This window comes from Haemaphysalis longicornis, unplaced genomic scaffold (genome assembly GCF_048455015.1).
Source record: "Haemaphysalis longicornis isolate Haplotype H1 unplaced genomic scaffold, Haemaphysalis longicornis Haplotype H1 scaffold_9, whole genome shotgun sequence".
Taxonomy (NCBI): Eukaryota; Metazoa; Arthropoda; class Arachnida; order Ixodida; family Ixodidae; genus Haemaphysalis; species Haemaphysalis longicornis.
Window position 1 is genome coordinate 153370532 of NW_027526460.1, and position 26352 is coordinate 153396883.

The 26352-nt window shown below is 46.8% G+C and overlaps 1 protein-coding gene across 1 annotated transcript in view; it reads right to left on the minus strand.

Annotated features, from left to right (window-relative positions):
- LOC144153675 (complement factor B-like) overlaps nt 1-26352 on the minus strand; it is a 142940-nt gene that overhangs the window by 81348 nt on the left and 35240 nt on the right. Inside the window, exons 4-9 of the mRNA XM_077685334.1 lie at nt 25070-25246; nt 22902-23102; nt 14601-14789; nt 7681-7869; nt 3928-4110; nt 1882-2079 (exon numbers count right to left, since the gene is read on the minus strand). Coding sequence (XP_077541460.1) covers nt 1882-2079; nt 3928-4110; nt 7681-7869; nt 14601-14789; nt 22902-23102; nt 25070-25246 — 1137 coding nt within the window. The remainder of the gene's footprint in view (nt 1-1881; nt 2080-3927; nt 4111-7680; nt 7870-14600; nt 14790-22901; nt 23103-25069; nt 25247-26352) is intronic.

Below are 26352 nucleotides of genomic sequence, written 5' to 3' on the forward strand. Positions count from 1 at the left end.
AGCTCTAGCTTTACCGATCGTAGAGGTACATCCCCCGTTTTCTTGTGTGTTGTTGGCACGTTAGGGCGAACACCTGTTTAATCGAGATGCCTCCGATCATGGTTTGAACACTTCTCCTGAACTTGAACACCTCAGGTACTCGTGCGAAGTATTGCTGACCTATTTTCGCTGTGGTGTGGCGCCACGTAATCGGTATCTATATAGGGAAAATCTGACATCCCCCCTTGTGCCACTTTTGCCAAAAAATTGAACCCGAAGAACATTTCTTTCTTTTGCCGCCGATTTTCTAACCATTGGAGAAGGCTGTTGGAGATTTCCTTGCTACGTCTTGGACTGCCTGTGACTGTACTGGGGCTTTTGTCGTTTGGGGGGACTAGGCTGGGCCAATGCCATAGGGACGTGTGCAACGCCATCCACTCCTTCATTTCAGAAACAGCTCTTCTGCAGTGTTAAAAACATTCCCATTAGGCTGGCTTTTACCTCGTTTTCCAACTCTTGTCAGTGTTGTTTTTTTCGGGTTTTTTTCTCTCTCGCTCTTGAACTTAGAGCACATTCTTCCTTCTTCACCTATATTTTACCTGGCATGATTGATTAAAATGGAAACATAACTCTTCTTAGCCAATCACCCTAAGTGGGTATGCACCATTTTTTTGGGCCACCATCACTACATCGCTTTCATGGCTCCTGCCAACGAAATTCCACACAAAATGATGTTCGTCATCGGTCAATTCTGGTGGAGCGATTGTAACATACTGTACATTTATTCCTATGTTCAAATACACCTTCAAACCACCATCTCTGTGACGGCAGTGGTTGTGAATTGATTTTGCATTACAAGTATGCTGTTGTGGCATATAGTAAGAACTGGTTCGGTTATTTGAAAAAAAAACATGAAACACGATTTAGACAATACTATGAGTCACATACTTTAACAAAAACAAGTTTTAAATCTGACTTGTGATGCAAGATACTGGGAAATTTCTTTAAAAAAGCATTTCGGCGCTCGCCACTTCCGGAATGTAGTTTTGAAATATTGATTTCCTGCGCCATTGAAACATCGTACTCGTTAAACTGACGTGCATAAAAAGGAAGATTGGCTCTGCGTTTATAACACCTCTCAGACATTTTAAATAATCCGGGGTGTACTTGCACAAAAAATCGGTAGCCTTTTTACACTTGCGAGAGCAAGGTGCTCAAATCTGATTGTTTCCATTTGTTGGGTGACCGTTGTCAAAAACAAATAAACACGACAGCACGCGCAACACATATTAACTAAGCCGTATTCCTTCTATATGGCGTTTGGTTAGCACCCTCAAACATCCCGTCGAGAAATTATTGTGTCCCTCACAAGTCAGCAAAAAATAAGGAAGCATTAACCAGACCTGCGAGAGGATCTTGTATGCGAGTGGATTGACCCAGACAGGATCATAAATTTTGAAAACACAACGTAGTCTCTTTAATTTTCTTAGGGGATTGATTTCTAGAAATCCAGCCTCACTAAGCACAATATACTCCTGAAATTTAGAGTTACTGTGTCCAACAATGTAGGCTGGGCGTTGAATAATTACTCACGCACTAAGACATTCAGTGGGCTTCGCTGTTAGCACAAGGTCGTGGGTGCGATCGCGCCCGCGTTGGCTGATTCCATGTTGTAAGCAAGTGAAAACGCCCGTGTGTCGATATTTAAACGGATGTTAAAGATTCCCAGGTAGTAGAAATTAATCAGCAAGCCCTCCACTACGGCGGGACCCATAGACCAGCTTCAGGCAAGGCACGTTAAATGCCACAGTCAGTCAATGAGCCTGGCACTTATCTATACAGGTGCAGACGATAGCAACTTGGCTATTGTATGAAGAGCTGCTTACAACCTTCGTTACGTACCGAGGCAGAGCGGAGGCCGTGCTGACCATTCGCCATTCTCAAGGCAACGGATTGTAGCGTTGCCTCGTCGGTGATACCCAGGATTGCAGACAAACTCCACTTGACTTCCAATCGGAAAGTGGCTTCGGCCAACTGGAACGCCATTGTCTGGAGTTCCAGGGTCCATGCAAGAGGTACGACGCTCCGCGGTATACATCGCTAGAAAAATCGCGAAAAAATGTGTATCACAATTTGGACCTACGTCTGCGTACAATAAAGTCTCTATAAACGTCAATCTGTTGAATCAAATCACCGCGGAAACAAAACAAACGCTGCGCAGTCAGTTGATTGTGAGTTCAGGCAATATAAAAAGCTTCCTAATCCGAATTCAAAATTTTGGAACATCGTGAAAACGGACTCAAAAACAAACTCTAATCTGCGAGTTGCCTGGGAAGCGCAACCCCATCACAGTGGCCTTACAACCGCTTTCCGCCACCGACGGTTTCCGGTTTTCTCGCACATGACACCAGCAGTGCGCAGTAGTATTCATGGTATGCTGTCAGGATTGTTATATAGTGTATTCCAGTACACAATACAGTCGTGATCAGATTAGATATTGTGCCCGACCTGCGCAGTTCCCGAGGACCTGAAACACATTCCTTGCTTAGGTCCTCGCTACGAACTTGAACGCACCACGGCTACGATTTTTCTGGGCCTGGCCGTGCCTGCCCAGATCTCTTCGCGGGACCTCCCGCGGCCGTAGTTCACAACAGAAGTGGCATGTCGCGTAAGAAATGCGTTTTTACGTTTCCTCCGGAACACTGGACTCGACAGTGAGCGGTAAACTCTCGGCAATAGGCACTTTTGCCTGATTTTTTGTGTCTGTGTTTTGGAGCATTCATGCGTGTCAGAGTTCTTTCCAAACCTTTTTCTATCGCGTAGCACCTCGGGGGGCCACCTTTCCTGACGTTGCCTGCCGATTTAAAACCTCTATCTCTCTCTCTGTCTCTTTCGGGTTAGGGATGTAAGCGCATGTGAATGAAACTGGTCCTAGTTTCGAAATGTGCAAAGCGCATGTGAATGAAACTGGTCCTAGTTTTGAAAGTTGCACATCAAGTTACGCAATAAACTCGCAGGCGGCTGCGTCCGGAATTTCTTGACGTGCAATACAACCTCATTGTTCTAAAGGCTTCAACCGCTGCACAGGTAAGCATTGACGTGTGAAGGAAAAATTATTTTGACATGGATATATATAAATGCCAGTCTCGACGCTTTCATGTGAAGTTCATGCCTAGACGTAAAATTGTGCCGATATTCTGAAAGCGGAAGCTGAGCTGTTTCGCTAATGAGGTTGCGTAACTATTATACTCCTTTTAGGGTTAACCAAAGGAGTGCGTGGGTTTTTTTGCAGCTCCGTGCGGAATTGCCTCTGTTTCAATTTTTCGTATTCTTCTAAAAGGAAAGAAAAAATACGCATAATTTTTCACATGCCTAAAAATTTCATAAACGTTGGCACCTCAAGCGTCGTGCCCTCGTCTGGGCACGACACTCTCATCTCATCTTTAGCTCTTATCGGGGATGTACACAAATTTGACATTTACCTGTACGGCAAACCATTCGAGTTACAGTGTGATTACCAAACCTTGCAATAGTTACGATCATCTAAGCATGTTAACAATAGAGTTTTGCGCCGGAGTTTGGCGTCCTCCTTTTGCGCGGCTGTGAAAACCAGTGAAAGCAAAACTCCTCCGCTGAGTAATTCACCTGATATTGACGTTCCCGCCAACCAAGTTTCGCGAAATAATACAAGCTGGGAATACAGCGCCTTCCGGTATACGGCTGTTGCCTCAGTAGTTCTTTTCACCTGCGTTCTCTTTATTATTTGACGTGTAATTCCACGTGCCGTTACTGCCATTCCACAAATATTTTTAAACGTCTTAATCGTTGTACATTCGTTAAAGCGTTGGGTTAAGTTAGGTACCATCAGTTCATGTGCTTTCATCCTGCCGCATACATTGTCGTGTAATACCCAAGATACAAGCCTTGAGCAAAGGCTATCAAACTTACCGAGGGGCACACACCGCACCGGAGAACCACTCCACTCGCCGTAGTCTTGGCACTCTCTTTCCCGCGGGCCCAGAAGCTTATAGCCTTGGAAGCAACCAAAACTTGCTTTTGAGCCGACAGCCGTCGAGTTGGAGATTACCATTCGACCGTTCGGTGGTGTGCGCAGATTTCCGCACCTGATCTCTGAGGGAAGGACGAAGAGGGGCATTTCGCGACTTTTTGCCATTTTAATTCCACTCCTATCACGGTGCAAGCATTGGTGAAGTAAATGGTGGGAAAAACAAAGTCGACGAAATCGATATTGAAATGCCACTGGTGACATTGAATGTGTGTTTTAATTTAAATATGACGTCTTTGTTGGCTCTTTTGGCAATTAATTCACAAGAAAACTGTGCATTGTTCATTTATAAGGGTTAGTATTAGGTTTGCCACCTAAAAAAAGATAGTTCTTTAAACGAGACGACAGCAACAAGGCCACACACGAAAGGCCAACAATCAGGTGCCTATGTGCAAAAGGCGACCAAATTGTTTTTTGAGTCTGTTCGGAGAGTTAGAGTGAATTCCGTGTCAATATTGCGTGCAACGATTGTTGTGGCTCCCATGAAAGCCGAATCCCATAAACCACACCCTCCAGGCATTCCCCGAAGCAGTTGACATATTGCATTTTTTAGGCTTGTTGGCTCCTGAACTAACTGAACTTCACACCGCCTGAGCCTCATAGGCTCTCTCGAAACAACACCTAAGCCTATGCGGACAGATGCTTTCTTGATCACAAGGGATAAGCTATAGTAGTAGTTAGCAACCGTTCTTGGCTGAGTTGAATTAAGGCTTGTATGGAACTGCCCGAAATTGCCCCGGCTAAACGTCACCATGACGTATCAAAGACGCAGAGTCACCACTCATCACATATCCCTGCAGACTGCAAAATCCGAACAGGAGATGATACACGTCCATGAACAAAATACATAGAACCCCAGAAAAAAATAATGTCCTTGGCGGCAGCATGTGGCACTCCTAGCTGGTGGAGATAACGAAACAAGTTCGTAGACACACGGAACAACTCCTATTTCAGTTTGCGGGATTATCTGTATGTAGTACTGCCACGCGGCGCCTGTCCGATTTTTGTAATAGCGAAGCCTTCGCCAGCTTGGTGAGGAGCTCGCGCATTAACCTGCATTATTCGGCCGATCAATCTTGATTTTTAAACGTTCTGCCCACAGGGAAGGCGTGACCACCGCAGGAGCATCGCGCTTTACGATCAATGCGATGCCGCGCTTCAGTGCGATAAATGTACAGATAAAACGGCAGAAAACGCTTTTGAGAACGACGTGTATGTTGCCATCAGGCATGAAGAACGGCGTAAAATGACACAACATATTCTAGGAACCTGACGCGGGTACCTGATGGAAGCTCATTGGTTAATCTGAAATCAGAAAGGGTCCCTTCACACATGGTAATATTGTGCAGGCTTCTTTAGGCAAAACGCGAACGTTCTGTGGTGTCTATCACAAAGTAGCACGTAGGTTGGCTTTCAGAAGCGAGGTTACCCAGGGTGATGTTTTTAGGTGGACCGGGCTCTCATATTCCGTGAAAACAGCGTCGCCTAGACGTACATTCCAAGGCCGAACTACCTTTTGAAAGGTTTCTCGTCAAACCAACTCTGCGTGTGTGCTGCGCGTGGGCATGAGCGTGGGCGTGCGCGTGCAAATATGCCTGCGTGGCGTGGGTGTATGAGTGCGAGTGTGTGTGCGTAGGTGTGTGCGTAGGTGTGTGTGTGTGTAGTGAGCTTCATATGCAGCTTTATAGAGACTTAAAGGTGTCGATATATGTTTTACTCCTGCTTAATAGAAGTTCAGTTGTTATTAAGCGCTTGTACGGTCTGCCACACTCTTTCCTGCCCAGTTTGGGCTCTTTCTTCAATATAAATTAATGCCAACAGGCTCTGTTCTTCCCTATTTAGCAGAAATAAAACATGTTGTCAGTGCAAAATCTGAAAGGAAGAGCGCCCCCCCCCCCCCCTTCCCTGGGGCGGGCGAAATTGCATCTCTAATTAGACAGTTTGCAAATTGTAATGCACCCCGACGTGAAAACCACGTTTGCGTACTTGAGACTGCATACCAAAGCAACAAAAGGAGACCACGGAATATTATTTAAAAGAAGTGGGTATTAGCTTTCGGGGAGGCATTAATGAACCGAAAGGCGGCTGGAGCGCACCATCAAATTCGCGTCGTGGAAGCCTAGCGTGACCGCTGCTCTCACTTTGAGCCACGCTGAAAGGGCCACGCTGAGAGATGACTGGCATAAAGAGCCGGATTGTCAAGATGCATGATAAGAAATGAAATGTAAAAATCAATCTGTATGATAAAACATGAGATGTAAAAATTTGACGCCCGTGAGGAACTCCAGAACTCGTTTCGGAGAAACCATTGGTTCGTCTCTTAAAAAGTACGACGGGTCTTGTGGAAAGTGTTGTATGTATATTTGTGGAAAGTGTTTGCGTCGTGTTGTGTCAAGTCTCTTGGAGTGAATAAGTATGTGGATTACGTTTAGGCCCTTTCCACAGCCGCTGCACATGGGTCTTGCTGATCCAGTGAGCATGTAAAGAGTCTTACATGTGTGGCCTATCGGTAGCCTAGCTAAAGCAATCTGTGGGTGTCTGTTGTGTGAATCGGTTGTGTGAATCGGTTGTGTATCGTCCTAAGTGTGGTTTTACAATGTGTAGTTTGTTGTGTGTCTTTTAACTCCAATGCTTTTGCCATTTTTATACAGTTGTTGTTTTGTGCTGATGCTTATGCTGAAGGAAGCTGCGAATGGTACCACGTCCCCACAACAAAGTGCATGATGCTATCCCTTGTATTTTACACTGCCAGGTGTGTGTAAAACACGCAACGTCCATATCATCTTGAATTGTTTAAAAAAACCGTCCGCATTGTATGGTGTACGCGGGTCATTCCGCTCGGTATGGGTAATGCGCGTAGTTCCTGGCCTTCCTAGACACGGTAGGTTACATTTATTCTTACATGCAGCGTTATTCTCATACTTAAAGTCAATTTAATTACGGCTGTGCTGCTGTAAATTCCCGCCAGCTCAGCCAATGTTCGAACTTACAACTTTGCCAATTCTTGTCACAAGACCAATTCACGCCAAGCGATTACAAGCGACATATCAAAATTAGCTCCATTTCACAAGCCAAGATGTGCGAGTTTTGGATGCGAGCCGACTCGTTATCCTTGTGGTTATTTACTTCCTATGCGTTCGCGCGTGAATCAATGCGGAGTTTTATTGTTCTAACTCTAATCCACAAGTTTTATTAATTGATGCAGTGTCTACACGGTTTCTGATTAGTGTTTGTTGACACAGCCGCAAACGTTGTCTTATCCATGCTTCATCCTAATATTATATCTGTAAAAATAACACAAACCTATTATTACGTACTATGTTTTGGGCACACACAACACCTGCTGTCTGTAGAACACGGCATAAATTAAGCGGACTAAATTTTTTATTCTTATTTTTACTATTATTAACGACGTATTATTTATCGTCTACAGCACTACCTTCAGCATTACTCAAGAAAAGTTGCCAACGTACCCCTCTGCGCGCTACCACAAATCCGCCACTGCCTTGCACAAAGATGAACATATTCAGCCTGTGATTATTTTACTTTGAAATGATGATAAACATATTTCGGGTGAGGGTTTCTCCCTTCGCTTAAAAGAAGACTATACGCACTTGAAGGCTGTACGCTCTTACCTTCGCATTTCGGAAGCCGGCCGAACCATCCACCGTCTCTGCAAGTGGTGCTAAATGCGCCTTGAAGCAAGTACCCGGTTTGGCACCTGAAGTTTATTGAAGTTCCTCGGGCAAAAATGGTGTCATTGTTGCCTTCGAATTCATCCACAATAAGGTATGGGCCAGGGTCGAACCGGGTGCAGTTGTATTCTGGTAGAATTGGTAGACGGAAACAGTATTTATTGTAAATTTGTTTCTATCACCGAAAATAAGTAAGGATAATTTTATAGACATCCTAAATAACCTAGCTTAAATGCTCTGCGAGTCCTCTGCAACACGTAAAAAGCATGTGCTTCAACACTTAGTTCAATCGCTCAAAGAAACGCCACCTTAAAGGGGCACTGACACAAAAATTTTGCATCTTGTTTTTTTTGTTGCGATAAGTAGCTAGTGACCTACTTATAACCTGTAGAAACCTCATATGCTTCAGCGTGCGACGGTTGTTTAATTAGAGGCATTTTCAATGCGGCCAGTCAAAGTTTCGGTTTCAGCGAGTGCCGCGAAACGATGGATTTTGTGGATTTTGTGTGAACAAAGCTGACCACGTGACCGTGGCAGGGATATCACAGTTGCAGAGCAGAGCCGCCGTAGCACTGTCGAATCCGCATCGACGGCAGTATCTGCGAATGCCCCCCCGTACTGATCTCGTGAGGCGCCTAATTAAAAAGCGACCGTGGATGTGACGCAGGCGCTGCGAATGCAAATGCTACCGCGGCTAACGAACGACGCGCGACGCTCGAGACGGTGGGTGGCAAGACGCGCGCTGGGAGCAGCCGGCCGGTCTGCCTACAGGTCCGCCTACAGATGTGTTCGGCTTAGCACTGCGGCGGATATTCGAGTGCCGCTCTCGTAAGCGGTGCAGATGACAATTTTGAATGCAACCCGCCATGGCATCATTAACTCCTTTCTCATGTAAGCCACCATGGTCGGGACTTGGGGACAATTTCGTGCAGCGGTAACAAGCTATCACTCGAGCTACCTGCGCCGGCGTGGGCCACTTCGCGGCCGTGGCCGCCGCCTGCACAGCGACCGTGCGGCTTGCTCAGTGGCCTTTTCGTGCCTCCGGCACGTTTCCGCATCCAATGGTAATAAACAGTAATAGAAACAGAGTGCCTGGAATCGCTGTAGAACTTTGGTCGCGGCCAGCTGCCCGATGAGCTGACGAAATCACGGCGCCTCCGCCGCCAACGATCGGGTCGTTCGTTCTCGAGAGCAGAAGCTCCGCCCTCCGGCCCTCCGATTGGAGCGGCGAGCCGGCAGTGCGGAAGCGGCAAACACAAACTCGTGACGTGTTTGGATGTTGTTTATTTACACTTGCGCGTGGTCCTCTGCTGGCCGCTCGGTTGCGTTTCGCACACTTCAAAATTGATTTTAAATATGTTCTAGGCTGTATTCACCGCTGATATTTTGCAGATGATGTATATGTGTTCCCACCAATCTATCTCCGAAGTTATCTCGCCTTCAAAATTTTGTGTCAGTGCCCCTTTAAAGTGTTTCGGCATTATCATATATCCTAAAGGGCCCGCGAAGAAAAAAAATCGAAGGAAGCTGACACTAACACGCAAGACTTTAAGACATCGAAACCATACGCAACTTCAAGACCGTCACGACTGTTTAAGTCCGCGATTCCAGCCGATGTGCTTCTTTTTCGCTGCCGCAATGACCTTTCCTCAATCATTGTTGCTATAAGTGTAAGTTTCCTTCATTTTTTGGAAGTGCTAATCATTTGGACATTACCTTGGAGGGGCGTTCGCTAAGGCAGGTCTTTCTCGTTACGAGCAAGTTCTGCCACGATTACGGCGATCGTTGTAATTGTAATTTTTTTTGCCATTCTTGGTCAATCTCCGAAGTGGGTATGGTTGCCTTCCAAACGTGCGCCAATGACGCAGCGCGGTCACCCCGAGGAACGCACACACGGACACTTGGCATTTTTTTGGTTCTTTAACTGTCGAGAAGTCGCCGTAATGTTCGCCGCTCTCCCTAATTGAAGCCAATCTACCCTGGCTTGAGAAACGTGCGCAAGACACGCTGGGCGGTCGTCGCAAGGCAGGAACACACGAGCGCTAAGCATTTTCTTGGTATTTTTAACTGCAAGCGGTAGCCGCAATCTTGGCCGATCTCCCTAAGTGGGTATGCCTGGCTTGACGAACGGGCGCAGGGGACGCTGGGTGGTCTCCACTAGGCACGCAAACACGAGCGTTCGGCATTTTCTTCATTTGTTTACCGCCGCGCGCTCCCCGCATTCTTGGCCGATCTCCCTGAGTGGGGATGCTGGGCACTCGTCGCGAGGCACGCACACACGAGCGCTAGGCGTTTTTTCTTGGTTTTGTTAATTGCCGCGCGGTCGCCGCGAGGCCCGCGCTCACGTGCGCGCTCCGCAATTTCTTGGTATTGTGAACTGCAGACACGAAAAATAACGATTTGCTGCGAAGCCGCGCTCTTAAAAATTAGATTTAAAGAAAATATTCGCCACGGTGGGTCAGTGGCTCTGGCGCTCTACTGCTGAGCACAAGGACGTGGATTGGATTCCCTGCTGCGGCGGCCGCATTTCTGATGGAGGCGAAAAGCAAAAACGTCCGTTTTTTTGAGATTTCCGCTCGCGTTAAAGATCCCCAGGTATTCAAAATTAATTCGGAGCCCTCCGCTACGGTGCGTCTCATCGCCGGTGCAGCGTCGGCGCGTTACGCCCCACAACGAGGTCTACATATTAAACACTGGCAGATTTTACTCTGCAGCGACGCAACTACTGCAGCAAGGACACAATAGAAACCACCACTGGAAATACTAATAATTATAGTGAACTGCACCTTAGCCTTCAACGGATACGATGGGAAAAAAAATACAGGCCGAAAAGTTATTCTGTATAAGATGGCAATCAACACCAGCACTGATGTAAATATTCTGGGCGTCTTACCAGTGAACCTCCGATGTAAGTGCTATAAGAAGGCAGCCAAACTGGCAGAGCGAATTACGGCGTATTAAACTGAATTACATGGATTTAAAATGAACTAAAAAACCATAAAGTGAACCCGTTAGCAGACAATCATATGAATGACATAGCGGCGGACTGAGCAAAATATATGGGATGAATACTTTTATTAGCTAAGTCAACTACGCCATAGAAATAAAGAAATAACTAGCGTAGTAATTAACTACGCAGAATATTCAATTTTTAAAGGTGAATGACCAAGCTCATTGTTGTGTACGTCAATATAAAGGTTGCCCTTGAGCTAGTCATGCCAGAAGTGGAAGAAAGATGTTACGACATTGAAGGTAAATGGCAAAAGTATGATGTACTACAAAGTAAAGCACTTGGTTTCTCTAATGCATCCCTAGCCAGGATTTCGCCTTGAAGTCGTCTTAGGGACGGAAAAAAACCCGGTATATTTTTTGTCTTGTCAATCGTAATTCCAATTGTGCGTATCACTGGAGTTCCAATAAACATTTCGATCTTAGGACCTTATGCATTTCAACCCAGCTGTAAATGCGGCTACGAGTAGGAGGCTCTGGCGAACGAGGCGAAGCTGTATGCATATTGCGTGTCTTGGCTCGGTGCTGTGATGGCCCAGATGATGTACATATACAGCCTAACACTTAGCCATGATTCCTGTCGTTTGCACTGCCAGAACGCAACATTTTCGGCGGAGGTTGAGGCCTTCATTCCCTCATCGGCCGTCCAGCATCCCGTAGCGTTTTCTTGGCCCCTGAAGAGTTTTCTTGCGTTTCTTGAATCGCGCCGTCTTGCTGCAGCTCCGTCGCTCTATGGGCACGCCCATGTCCATTCCTGTCTCCCCAGCCGACGAGGGAGTGAGTATACTTTTTTTTCCCAATTTACCACCCCCTCCCCCAGTACACCGTCGGGTCTCCGAAAGCCTTCCACGTTACTCAACTGCATTGACGGGTGTGCCTGTTGCAGTGTGTGGTTCGCATAGCTCATCACCTTCACCCGGGACGGCGGGTGTTTTACTCCTTGTTGTCACCTCATTTTCCACTGGCTCCGCACTCGCCTATTTACTGTGGCGTCGACAGAGGAAGGCCACTCTCGACGGGTGCCCGAGGGGGACATGTCACAAGTAGGGGCAGATTGCATGGTACGTCGCTTGACTGGGGGCTGTGATGGCCGACATAATGTAAATACATCGCTTCATATTCAGCAGCTGTTCCTGCCATTTGTCCTGCCAGCGCGTAATAATATTGTAACGTGGCGCAGGACGTGAATAATGAGATGCGGACTATGTATTCTGAACTATTTACATGGCGGGTATCGCCGAGCTCGCACCGGCTGCGCGTCAGCCACCTCCTCGTCGTCGTCGATGGAGGGAAATTGGGAATTGTCCACTTGTTCGTAACATCACCCCCCGGCCAAAGAAGACCATCTCGGTCGTGCTCGGTCACCGTGAATGGATGGGTGTGGTGAGGATGAGATGCGATGTGTATAAACAGTGAAGTCCTTTCCGCGGCCAATGACGATGGCGGCCTCCGATGTCGACTAGCCTCCGAACATGGACGCCCAGAAGGCCACGACGAACCGATGAGGGTGCTGGGAACCGCGCCGGACGAGAAGGCTGGGGACACGACATGGGCGACACGTCTTGGCTGGTCACGTCTCGTCTGGTCTCGGTTCTTGATCGGCTTCTCATGGGCTGGGGACACGGGGCGGGGGCATCGTCATGTGCTGATCGCGGCGGGGCCGGGGCTGCCCAACACGGCCCGCGCACCCTCGATGTTTCGCCGGTGCCGAGACGTAGCGATGCTGGGGCCAGGAAGGGGAGGGACCCGCACCTCTACCAAAATGTAACGTGGCGCAGGACATGAACAATGAGATGCGGACTATGTATTCTGAACTATTTACATGGCGGGTATCGCCGAGCTCGCACCGACTGCGCGTCAGCCACCTCCTCGTCGTCGTCGATGGAGGGACATTGGGAATTGTCCACTTGTTCGTAACAATATCTATAAATTCTGAAAATCAAAGTGAATTCATTTCAATTTAATACGGTTGTAGGCTTTTTCTTTAATTGAGAACGATGTATGATGTGGCCAAGATTATGAAGCCGCACTCCAAGCCTGAATCACTGTGGCCCGATTCAAAGGGAGCCAATATTGTCAAGCATTAAGCTTGCGCAGCATTTCATCAATGTTGTATCGTCAACGCGACGCTGCATATTGTCACGGGACATATATGTGGGCAATACCCCACAGCGCCATCACAAAAGACCAGCGACGACTACGACGAAGAAAGTGCTGGTTGACCCTGCGCTGGCTCTCTAATGGCCGCCAGGTAAATACTGTACATAGATCGCTCTACCTTTTCATACATAGCTTCATTTTGAACCATGGTCCCAGCCATTTGGTCTGCCGCCACGTTACATTTATAGTAACGTATTTTCATGGCGTATTTACAGTCATTACATGGCGGCCATTACAGAGCCAGCGCACGGTCCAGCAGCACTTTCTTCGTCGTAGTCCTTGCTGGACTTTTCGGATGGCGCTGTGGGGATTGCCCACTTATTGTCGCGTCACATTACCCCCCAGTCGAGGGCGACCGTCCAGGTAGAAGCTGCGGCGCGACGAGGATGTTAATGCAGATAACAAATGCGGCAAAATACAAGCAAGTCAGCATGTACCCCCCCCCCCCCCCGCTTCGTCGTCGCCGAAGATGCTCGTGCATAACGCTACACGCCACTGTCGTCTTCCTCGTCTTTAAAAGCGTAACATACCCTTCTCCTCGAAGGCGACCATCGTGGTCGAAACCGCAGTACCATAAATAAGCTCAGAGAAGATGAACAGTGTGATAGAGTACACAGTGAAGGAGCTCTCGTCACCACGGATGTAAGTGATGGGTTTGGTAAGCAATGTCCCGCAGCAGCGACGTCCGCAAAGCAACAATGAACTTGGGAGGGCTCGTAACCACGTCGGACCACAATTCTAGGGGCACGTTGCCGCCTTCTGGTCACATGTCGTCGGTTCTTCGCCGCTTTCGATCGGCATGTCACGGACTCGGGACACGGGGCGGTGGCGGGGGGACGAGTGGGGAGCGTCGTCGAGTGCTTGTAGCTGCGAGGCTGGGCTTCCTGACGCGGTTCATGGACCCTCGATGATTCCGCCGATGACGTTGAGGTGCGAAGCTAGAGGCGGGACGGGGATGTACCAGCACCTCACCAAATGTAACGTGGCGGCAGAGCAAATGACTCGAACCATGGTTGAAGATGAAGCGATGTATTAGAAGGTAGTTTGGTCTATGTACAGTATTTACAAGGCGGCAATAGAGAGCCAGCGCAGGGTCCACCAGCACTTTCGTCGTCATCGTCGCTGGTCTTTTGTGATGGCTCGGTGGGGTGTTGCTGACCTATATATTCTGTGACAATATTGTGCCTTCTTTGCTGCAGTTAGAGCCACTAAACAAGCTACGCGTAAGAGTAACTTCACTAATGCATGCCGGCCGCCATTTGGATGCCAGCATGCACCACCACCGGAAGAGCGGAGGGCGCAGGCACGTACTTCGATGAAATTTCCCTATGCACCGTCCCTTGGGAGTTGTTATTATGACATTACCTTTGGCGTCTTCAATAATTGCCCTAGTTGATTATAAATTCATGGATAGAGTAGCTACAAAGAAGCAGACCGGCGATTGAGCGAAACATCATAATGGATATGAAAAGGTATGAGTACGTAACCATCCGGACGCCCAAAGAAAGGAAAAGAAAGTGCTTTTGCCGTGCTTCTTTGTACTCGTTGTGTTTTTCGGGATCTAATGTTTGGAAAAAGCATGCACCAACTTACCCAACAATGAGTTTTAGTGATACACATCTAAACACGTTCGTCGGCGATACACCAGCAGGGAAATTAAAATTTGTCAATTTTAGTAATGCGCATCTCACCCATACAGGTTGGCGGTTGTTCGTCCCACGAGCCGTCATCCTCGCAGACAAGCTGATCGGTACCATTCACGCGGAAGCCAGGATCGCACTCGACGAACGCACTGTCTCCAGGGGCAAAGAAGTCTCCGCCCGAGCGCTCTCCGGTCACCCGGCCATGCTCCACTTCGAAGTCGTCACAACCTCCCTCCGCTGCGAAAAAATAAATGAGTTTTTCTTTCAAATTACACCTTCAGTTTCTCCTGGTCAGTGTACCTAACATATGCTTAAACGACTGTGCAACCCCTTTCGCAGGTGTTTGTATCTGAACATTTTTGTAAAACATTCCCGGCCGCGGCGGCCGCTTTTCTGATGGAGGCGAAAAGCAAAAACGCCCGTGTGTACGAGATTGCGGCGCACGTTAAAGATCCCCAGGTTGTCAAAATTAATCCGGAGCCCTCCACTACGGCGCGCCTCATCGCCTGCGTTGCGTCGGCGCGTTAAACCCTACAATCAATCAATCAAATCAATTTTTGTAAAACAGGAATTTAAGAATAGAATATGAGAGCGTTTAAGAACTGCATGGTTGTCCTGCAAATTTGGATATACTCTAAGGATATCTCTTCTAAATAGCAGCCATCTAGGACATATAAAAAACTCCAATCATCTGCAGAGTGTGAATGCTCCCAAGGTTCCCTCTCCCAAGTGCCATTGAGCACGTGCGATTTAGAGACGGGAGTCTTTTCGGGGCGACTTAAACGGTAAAATTTTTATTTGCATCTCTGACTGGCCCTCGAATCAGTCGTGCGTACTAACGGTAAATGAAAGACCACGCAACTCCAAGCTACTAAATCTGCTGGCAACGTTCATGCTTTGTCAACATTATTGAGCAAAAGAAAACACGCATATTTCCGGCAAAATATCAATAGACTTGCAGGGTTCTTTTAATTAAAAATACACGAGTGCTTTTTGAAGATAGCAGGCAAACAAATAGTTCTTGAAAATAATATTTTGACCCAGAAATACAAAAATCACTCGCGGGAGCAGATCAGAGCGGCGTCGTGGCGGTGTACCAATTTTTAAGGGGTACTGAGACAAAAATTCAGCGTCTTCTTTTTATGTTGCGGTAAGTGGTTAATGACGTATTTATCACGTTAAGAAACCTCATTTATTGCGTGACGGTTGTTTAATTACAGACGTTTTTAATGCGGCCAGTCACACATTAGGTTTAGCGGGTGCCGCGAAAGGACGGACTTGGTATAAACAAAGCTGCGCAAGAGACTGTCGGATGGATATCACAGAGCAGAGCTTCTGTAGCACAGTCGTTCCCGCGTCGTAGCACGGTCGATTTCGCGTAGGCGGCAGTATTGGTAATGCCCCCTACGCACTTATCTCGTCAGCCGCTCTGTTAAAGAAATTGGCTTTAATCCACGCTGTGAAGGTGCTTGGAACGCGAAGCCATGAACAAGCCCCACAACAATTCCACAATCGACGTCCCTTGTATTCATACACGCGGCTCTAGAAAGAGTGAAACCAGAGATTCTGCCAGCCGTTACCTGGAATTCGTGAAGGCGCCATCGGGAACGCAGCAGCGTCAGCCATGGCCGGGCTCGAGCGGCGGACACCGCCGCTGTAGCCCGGCCGTGCGTCGGCAGAAAGGAAACGCAGAGGAGCGTGTTTCGAAGAGTGAAACAGCAAAACCTAGCCATCATAATGTGCTAGCACGGGGCTACACCACCCCGCGACACAAGCGCAGACGCCGAAACAATGAGGCCTGCCAGCGCAGTGATTCCCATTTATGCAGATTTAAACTAAATTGTCTCGTAAGTTTGAGAATTTCGAAAAAGCTGAGGGAAGTTCTATAGTCGCTATTTATCAGAACCCGTTTCTCCATTTGTCTTTTGTAATACCTGTTAAAACACAACCGAATTTGTATTCAGCCATTTAGAAACCGCAGTCGCATTCGTGACAAGCAGTGCGCAAGAGGTGGCGTTTCTCTAGCGGCCAGATGTCTGTAAGTGGTCTCTACATTTTGTTTTCCCGCCCTGTAAACCAATCCTTAATGTATCTTTGCCGTACGACCACTTAATTCTGTCGGGTAAGGTTACCCAGGAGGTGCTGTCGAACAAGTTAATCAAGCCGTGTGAAGCAAGCCCGCAATGGACGAGAAGCTGCGCTAAAACAGGCCAACACCGTCGCTAAAGCAGACGCAAAGCCGACGGAAACGTCCCGCTGACGCGTCCGCCGGCGTAAGCATGGGGAACGCTGGGTATTAGCGCCCTATCGCCGCGCCATCTAAACTATGCTCCGGAGTGAAAAGCGTTCTCCGCCTCCCCAGTCGCGTTGGGAGTTTCTTTCCTCGCAAGCCATGAAAGAACGGTTGGCTGGTTGAGGTAGAAAGCTTTGGTTTAAAGAGCAACGCGGACTAAGGCTTAACGTGAACTTGATACAGGTGCCGCGAGTGCAAATTGCTGCCACGGCTAGAGAACGACACGCGATGCTTAATGCAGTGGGTGGGGAGACGCGCACTGGGAGCAGCCTGCCGGTCTGCCTACAGGTCTGCCTAAAGATGTGCTTGCAGCGGTAACAAACTATCATTCGAGCTACCTGCACCGGCTGGGCCACACCGCTGCCGTGGCCGCCGCCTGCGCAGCGACCGTGCGGCTCTCTCAGTGCGCTCTTCGTGTCTCCGGCGCATTCTCGCGTCCAATGTAATAAAAAGCAATAAAAATATTCCGCCTGGAATTGCTGTAGAACTGAAGTTGCGGACAGCTGCCGGGTAAGCCAACGAAATCCCGGCGCCTCGGTCGCCGACGATCGGATCTTTCGTTGCTCGTGAGCAAACGTTTCGCCCTCCGATCGCAGCGCTGAGCAGGCGAGAAAGAACGGCCGTGCGGAAGCTGCTAACACAAACTCGTGATCTGTCTGCATGTTGTTTATTTACTTTACATCCAGGGAATGTCGATTGCGCGTGGTGTTCCGCTGTTCGATTAGGCTTCCAGTATTGAAAATTGATTTTAAATATGTATAGGCTGTTTTTGCCATTGATAATTTCCAGTGATGTATTTGTGTTCCCTCCAGTCTATGTCCCAAGTTATCTTGCCTTCAAAATTACCCACCGCGGTGACTCAGTGGCCTAAGGCGTTGTGATGCTCACCACGAGGTGGCGGCTTCGTTTCCGGGTCTCGGCGGCCGCTTTTCAGATGGAGGCGAAAGCACAAACGCCTGTGTGTACGACATTTTGGCGCACGTTAATGATCCCCAGGAGGTCAAAATTAATCCGGAGCCCTCCACTACTTCGCGCCTGATCATCGCCTGCGTTGCGTCGACACGTGAAACCCTACAATCGATCAACCAATCAAACAAACAATCAATCGCGTTAAAAATTTTGTGTCAGAACTCCTTCAAGGTTCCAACAGTAACAAAAGATTAGACTAGATGGCATGAGAAGTGAAACGCCGAAAAACGCTGTGAAACGCCGAAAAAAAAACCGCCTCTGTGCTTATCGCGATGTAAGAAAAAAGAGCGAGGGGGTTTGTTGAGGGAGGCACGAGGGAATAGTCTTTTATGTGTCAGAGGCGGCTCAAGAGTATCGTCTTTCTGGAACATGTCAGCGAAGTGAGCACATATGCGACTGATCTTTTAGCTTTTAGAAGCAAAATTACCGAAACGGTGCCACTGGTGGGTTGTTTAAGACGTTAGTGTAGAACTACTAGTTTTTGCAAGTACAATGAACGACTTAGGTGTAGTCCCTTACGACTCTGTGGTTTAGCCGCGGTTTGGGTTTGTGTAAAATTAGTATGCTGTCGTTAGTGCTGGATTTTTTTATTATCAACGAATGGCTACAGGTTAAGAACTAACACAAGTTTGCAATTTTCTATAATCAAGAGCAGGGCTACTTGCTATTTGCCTAGACAATAGAAGTGATCTTAAAGTGTTTGACAGAAGTACCACATAAGAACGTACAGTTATCCGCGGAATGCGCAAAAAAGAGAAAAGAGCAGATAAGACGGTGACAGCTTCACACTCTTCGCCACAAAAACTAGTGTCATTCACAAAATTCTGCTAGTTATCTATATGATGTGGTGAACTTATTTCACAGAAGGCTTATCCATGTAAACACGACAAAGCCGAATTGTTGGCTTTCAGTGAACCTTGAGTGTGGAATAGTCGATTTGTGTAGTTACGATGCATAAGCTTAGTAAACAAAGGAAGGAAACAAGCCTCTATTCCGCAAGAGAGCATAGAAAGGAACAGAGGTTTTAGCGACGTTTAGTAGTACCAGTGTAAACTTGTGACAATATTGATACCTCTCCTCCGTAGGTCTTTTTTTTCTATTTACAGCATTTCAGTTTTCCAATGCCGCGCATTAGAAAGAGGTTACAGGTATAGGCACCGGTCACTGTCCCGAAGGCGACACTCAGCCAGAGACACCCAGCGACACCTTAGGTAGATACGTGCCACACTGGGTCGGTCAGCGCGCGCCAGCACGTTCGTTACAGTGTCGCGTTCTTTTCTCGCCGCATCGGGTCAACAATGAGATGCTTAGAATAAATTGATGTTTAAAATAAATTGATGTTTAAAATAAATGGCGCTCTTATACATTATTTCTGCCACACAGTGTGGGAGGAGGATTTTGTCGGTTGAACTCGTGTATGGAATGGAAGGTCGAAACAAATTGGCGTGACACCCAGAAGGGAAACGCATGCGCGGGATAGCTCACGCGTCTTCTGACTGGCCCGCACAAATTTTTCAGGACCTGCTTGTTTTGGTTCAAAAGAAACACAGCATTATTATTTTCGAGTCCCCTAAAGACGATCTTTTGTTTGCAAATACGATATCAGACATTGCGTGAAGTTTCCGCGCGTTAGCCGGTGTATGCGAGTACACTTGTCGAAATACGTTGTTGACTGCACAGAAACTTGGGCGTAACATTTGAATTGGATGTGGTACTGGGCAAATCCAACAGTACAATATTCACACTTTTTTTCTGGGAATGAGCAGTCATGACGGTAATGAACGGAACGCGCCATCGAATACGACGTTTCGAGAGCTCAAAATCCAGTTTTCATTTCGAATTCATAACTTCGAATACAACAATGCGAATATTACAAGGGTGTCTATCAGTCACAGTGTGTAATCTTTTCATATCCACTTTTTCGCTTGTACCGGAGCACCACACAGCCCATATCACCGTATCCAGCCTTACGGATGGGGAAAAATATCTAGCTTTGTGTTTTTTAAGGGTAGAAAAACTGCGCAGTTTTTCCACCCTTAAAAATGCAATACAAACTAGCCCCCGCTGTACATAGCTTTGTGTCTGTGTTGGCCCCTCTACCAATACACATTACAGGTTTCTTGGCGCAACCCAGCACGCCAGTTGGATAAAAACAAGCCGCGAAAAAGCGAAACTCTTCGAAAGAACGCTGTTAAATAACTTTCATTTGTTTGAGGACGTCGCAAGGGGCGGAGGGCGAGGGGTGAGCAGGATACCTAAAACGCATAATAGAAATATTTTAGAATATTTATGTTTGGCAATATCTTTCTCTCTCCGCTAAAAGCTCTCATGTGAGAACTCTAGTAGACAGTAGTTGTAACGCTTTTGTTAACTTCTATTTGCAGCAAAAGCTTCAACCTGAACAAAACAGATAGTTGCAATGCGGACATTCGGTCTTTCGTTTGGCTTATGCCTAACTTTTAGCAAAGCGGATGTTATCTTTCTTTTTCTTTACCATGCAGTGGATTAGAAAATAATCTTTCTTAGTTTAATATGCAAGAAAAATTCAGATGACATCGACTTCCACAAAAGTTAGACATAAGCAAAACGAAAGACCGAATGTTCGCATTGCAACTATTTGTTTTGTTCAGGTTCAAGCTTTTGCTGCAAATAGAAGTTACTAAAAGCAATACAATTACTTTCGATTAGAGTTCTCACGTGAGAGCTTTTAGTGTAGAGCGAAATAACTTGCCAAATATTGGGCTAGTTGCTAGTGCAAAACAAATAGCTGCTCTGCGAACAATCGGTCTTTCGTTTTGCTTATGTCTAAGGTTTTCCGAAGCCCATGTTGTCTGTATTTTTCTTACCCATTACGTGGATTAGGATTAGACAACAGTCTTCATAGTTTATTATCCAAGAAAAGCCAATGATATGTCATGATATTCAATAGCTGAAGAATCATTTAGGAACATCAACGCTAAGGATTGCACCACATGTTGTCTGTATCAAATACGGCGGTAGCCACGTGACGTAACAGATGTACCTTAGAGTGGAACCCCTAGGTGCTAAACTACCCTGTGATAACGGCGTATGAGAGTCCACAGTGTGAATAACTGTACTGCCAATTTGTACTTCTGCGAATTTACAGCCAACTAACCAACCTTATAACAACCTGCTTGTATTTCACAGCAGCACGTAATCAGCTCACTTACGCTGCTTTTAAAATGCAGTAACCAATGCATAGCTACGGCTTCGTTCCCGCAAGAAAGAAAGTAGAATCTGCGAGGAAAATGCAAAGCCTTCAAAGATACCTTCACAGTGTGCCGGCCTACGGCTCGGCAGGAGGGCGATGTTATTACACCACAGATGTCTTATTAGGAGGCTTCTATTTTCTACAACATTTCTTTCTGCCATCGTTGTAGTATTTTGTAGGTATGCGCGGTAATAAAGTTATGCTTGACGCCTTTACGAACGCACGTTCGAGGGCGATTAAGGCTATCGGCGAGGCCCCATAATGACCCAGAGTTGTGCGCCCAGCCGAAACTTGTGTATGCTGCGGTAGGGATCGGCAAACCGTAGAGCATATTAGCGAGTTTAAGCGAGTTCAAGGTCTGCTCCGCTCCCATAGCAAGCGGGCGCACCGTTGCGCATGCGCGGTGTGCTTGGCTACAAATGGCATTGGCTCCAGTTGCGCTGACCTTGCCGCCGGTACCGGAGCAGACCGTCGAAAAGGTTCACCTAAAACTCTCTATTATCATAGACTGCAGAGCAGAGAGATACGACCGCTACGGAACGACCGCGATGTTCACTGAGGCTTTGGGATGTGCTGTGAGGGAGAACCCTAACTTTAGGCTATCGAGGTGACGAAGAGGCGGCTGGAATGGTGGTGCAGGAAAAGGAGGGAAGAGAGTGGGACGTAGGATGAGTAATTTACCGACTTAGAGTTTAGAACAGGAGGGGAGGGGTAAACAGGGGTGCAAGGGCAGGAAAACGGGGGAACGATGTGGGTTTAAAACCGGGGGGATAACTCATTAGGTTAGTGAAGGGTAGGGCAAGCAAGTAGAAAAACACAGGCAAGTCGGTTGGTGACAACCGACGTCGAGATACAAAGGGAGGGCCTCTAATCATCATCATCATCAAACTCGATTGTACGGTGGCTATAAGAAAGGTAAGATTTGATTGTGTTACAACTATAGCCGTCGCACACATTGCCGCCGTTTGTGTTGGGAAGAAATTTTTAAGTAGGTTCCATTATTTGTCCTCGTCTTCTTCCATGCTGACGGTGGGAGGCAATTTCGTTTTACTCCAACTTGCTTATTAAAGTAGAGTCACCGTACCGGTTCGTAAAACGTTGTGCTACGTGTCTTAGAAGAACCGGAGCTGAAGCGTCGTGAAGCAAAGCCTCCTTATACCTAACTGAATCAATACTCGATTTGTTTTTTGTCGAGGTTGAATTCCACCCCCTGAAAATTCATATCTCTTCTTTAAAGAGCTGTTTTACTCTGGCTTCCTCTTGGCAACTCTGTCCCTCTGCTACTACAATAGTGGCGAGTCGCACTACTGCTGTATTGTCGATACCCCGCGATACTACACGTCTGCCCTGCTTTTGAAATCTCGGACTGCAATCTAAAAAGACATTCTGGTAGAGAGCATGATTAGGGGAATCCTACCCATTAACCATAGCTGCCTAGCAGGTTGATGAGGTACAAAAATACGATGGCCGGGTAATGAATATACTGGCGATACCGACGCTTCGTAGCGTGCATACGTGCCTACTGGTTACCCTTCGGGATAGGCATGATGATGTGAGGAAATAAACACTTTTGTTACACTTCTTGTGGAACTGAGCGCTGACCTCTACCGGTGTCCACTACAAGACGCCTTCATATCCATCTCTACCTAAACGTTGACTCAAGCTTATACTTCCGCATTCTAGTCGGCTATGAAAAGAAGGAAACTGGGAGCTATTGGTGCTTTACTGGGTTGCTCATAGAAACCAAGTCACCATCTGTGGTAAAATAAACTGCTATTTCTAGACCCACGACGACCCATTTCGCTAATCATGGTCAGCCAAAGTTCGTTTGTCCGATACGCGCATGGAGGCTTACGCTTGCACTTTGGCCTGGCGTGGTCCCAGGTTCCATTGGCACCACAGCGAAGGAACTCTTCGCCGACCAGCTGGTATCCTTCTTCGCACACGTGGTATAATGCTGTGCCCGGCGGGCAGCACTCGTCCATGTACCGCCTCCCGTTCAAGATCATCACGGTTTCCACATTGAAACTACGGCCAGGGTCCTTGCAGTACGTGTCTGCGACAACATTGAAAACACCCCGCCAAAGCTTACCTCAACATCATTCGGCCAAGTTCTTCTTATACATGAAAAAGGGCCGGCAAAATCAATGTTCATTTACGTGCGCATTCCAGCATTAAAAAACCTTAAACAAAGTTACCGTTACCGGTTGCGCTGCCATTGAAGATTTGCGTCACCAAAGCACTGCGAGGACTTCAGGCGTCATTTCTGTTCAGCATCAGGAGACATTGGACAGGAACACCGGCTTCAACTGAGCAGCAGAACCTTTCTTCATGGTCATTGCATTCAACACGGGATGTGCCGCGTGGTGCAGCATATTTTACCAAGGACTGCACAGGTCATGTGATAATGTTGGAAGATTCGTTAGGAGAGCTGTGAGGAAAACCTGCCCCAGTACTATTTTTTTAAAACGTTCAATATCTGAGCAGACTTTATATTTTTTTGGCAGGAGATCTCATGCAGGTGCATCACGCTTCTGAATTACAGAAACATTCGTGATTCTTGGTGATGTATCACCGCTAGTTCTGAGAAGCTTCTGCTTAAGCTGGACAAATAACTACCTGACGTTTAGGATTAGGTCCACCTGTTATTACCTTAACTTAACACCCTTACCTTATGAAGTTGCTATACATTCCCATCAATACATAGCACGCACAAGTAGAATATAACTTTTCTTTTGCTGTGTACATTACTGACGTAATTTGCTACAGTTGCAGATAGTACTTGAGCGGCAGTGGTAAAACGGTAAAAATCAGCCAGTCTGAAGCGAAGCAGCATTCTGCCTGGAAGGAGAACATTATTGATATTTTATACATGCTGTGGTTGTGTATGTGGTTTGGACGTTTTGTTATAAATCAGAGTATTTTCCCGAAAATTGTGAATTTTGCTTTCAAATGAGAATATTTTTGAAAGATCTCAAAGGCTATTTGTACATATTAAAGCTGTGGCTTATCTAGAATTTCGAAGAGAGGCATGGGGTCACAAGCACGGAATGTAAATATATTAGCGGCCGCTTACATTGAACAAACTGGATATTGCTCGAAATATAATACTCAGTTTGACATATGCGCTTATATGTGGTGATCTGCTCGAGAGCTGTCATGAGTGGCCCACGGATGAATTTGGACCGCCTGAGTAACTTGAAAAAAAAAGATCGAAATGGTTTATCCCATACAGTTTCAGTAGAGCTCTAGAGTCAAACGCTTGTATAACAAAGCGTGTGGGACCACGATAACTGTTCGTTCAATACATCAGTTCTTTACATTCGTCGCGAAGGTCACTGACTCCCTATCAAGCAGATAAACATATTGAGATAAACAATGTTTATTTACATCATATTTAAACCCTAACAGGCGAAAAAAGTAAACAATGTTCCTCAGAGAATCATGATGTACGGAATGCACAACCACCGCCGACCTAATGCTGTCGAGGTTTAGGGCGTGCTGCACCGCGAGGTCGGGCGTGACAAGGTTTATATCCGCAGGGTGTCAAATGCCACTCAGCATTCGCTGGTGGTCATAACGCCTGGATCTTTTTCAAACTATTTGTTCCTGATCGCCTGATCTTTTGTGGCGTCTCTTTTCTCTATAATTGCCTCCACGTTGGGGGCAGTTGTGAGGTGAGAGCAAACCAGAACCTGGTCGTCCACCAAGACGTAATTGTAAGTGTCGAGTAGGCCGGGTGCACCAAACAGCCGATACGAAGATGCCCGGTGGCTCGGTTTCGGTTGACTTCTCCGCGTTACCATCGGTGTTGTTAGGCGCATTTGTATTCAAACATTTCAGCTTTTATGAGCGCATAAATGTTGTTCTTAAAGAGCTAAATTTGCTGTAGTGGTCATCGGTGTAGTGGCCTTCACAGCACATAGAAAATGCAGGATTCAGGCCAGGCTATATGACATGCTTCGTTGTACAGGCTATGTTGTATTAGAGGCATTCGTAGTAGCGTTGTTGGACTGTACCTACCTTTGCAAACGGGCAGAGGGGCGCTCCAAGTGCCGTCAGGGAGGCAGGTGGCCTTCTCGACTCCGGAGAGAGCATAGCGGTCGTTGTTGCATCTGAATTCGACCTCATTTCCAGGGGTGCAGCAATCGCCGTCGTAGGTGCCCCTATCAATCTCCGGATCTTCGCAATCTTGAAATGCTGGGGAAAAGAGACAAAATATATTCCCCCATCTTTCTTTTTCAGCGCGCGATTCCAGTAATATGAATACGATTTTACTCTAAACTTGTATGCGAGAATAGAGTTTCAAACACAGAATTAAAACTTGTTCCTACAAAGCTTCCGCACAAACTGATAAATTCTAACCTTGAACAATATACTCTCTGAAGAAGGAATCCCTCTGTATTATCTGAGGTAACCCAGCGAATACAGCCCGAATTTTTTACGAGGAGTGCACAGAGTTGTCGTTCCCGCTGAATTCATATGAATGATTTGTACATGTATCCACTTGATACGGTAGAATATGTTCGAGCGAACCTATGCTATTAACATTGTTTTTCCTAACGATCATGCCTACAGGACGGCACGCAGATGTTGTTAGCAGGTTTTACCAGCGAAGACCTCACAGCCTGCCTAAAGCACAAGCGATGGCTTAAAATTCTTGCTATTCCAGGTCAATTAACAGCAACTTCTCAAAAGTCTCGTCTTTATACACATGAGCGAGAATCTTTCGAATCATGCTTTTCTGACTTATGAGAAGAAACGGCAGGGTGGTTGTATACGATAGGGTGCAATCTTCTGGTGTGTAAATTACGCGTCTGTAAGAGAGGACATTTTAGAAAAAATGAACAATTACTTCGACCTCGGCCTAGTAATAAGTGCTGAATAAAATCACGCAAAAAAGAACTAAACGCACAATAGGTGTGAGGAAGGAAACATTCAAAAAGACGCCTGTTATTCTGAGTACTAAGCAACCTCAACCACTAATAATCTGGCGTGCAGCCAGTGGTTTTCCTGGTAATTACATATGGGGCAGAAACTCGGGGACTCATTAGGCGAGTTGAAAGGAGGTTAGATATTCCCCGCTGGCAATGCACAGAGGAATGCTGGGGGTCACCATTAGGAATCCGAAAACAGCAGAGAAGACTAGAAAACCAACTCGTGTGGACGATATGCACATCAAATTAACCGATATAAGTAAGTTCTAGCGTATGAGTATTGGCAGGTGCACTCTCCTTTTGAAGGTGTGGCTGCCAAAGGGCCTTCAATGAAATACTAGCATGCCAAGGACTCGGTAGGAGGGATGA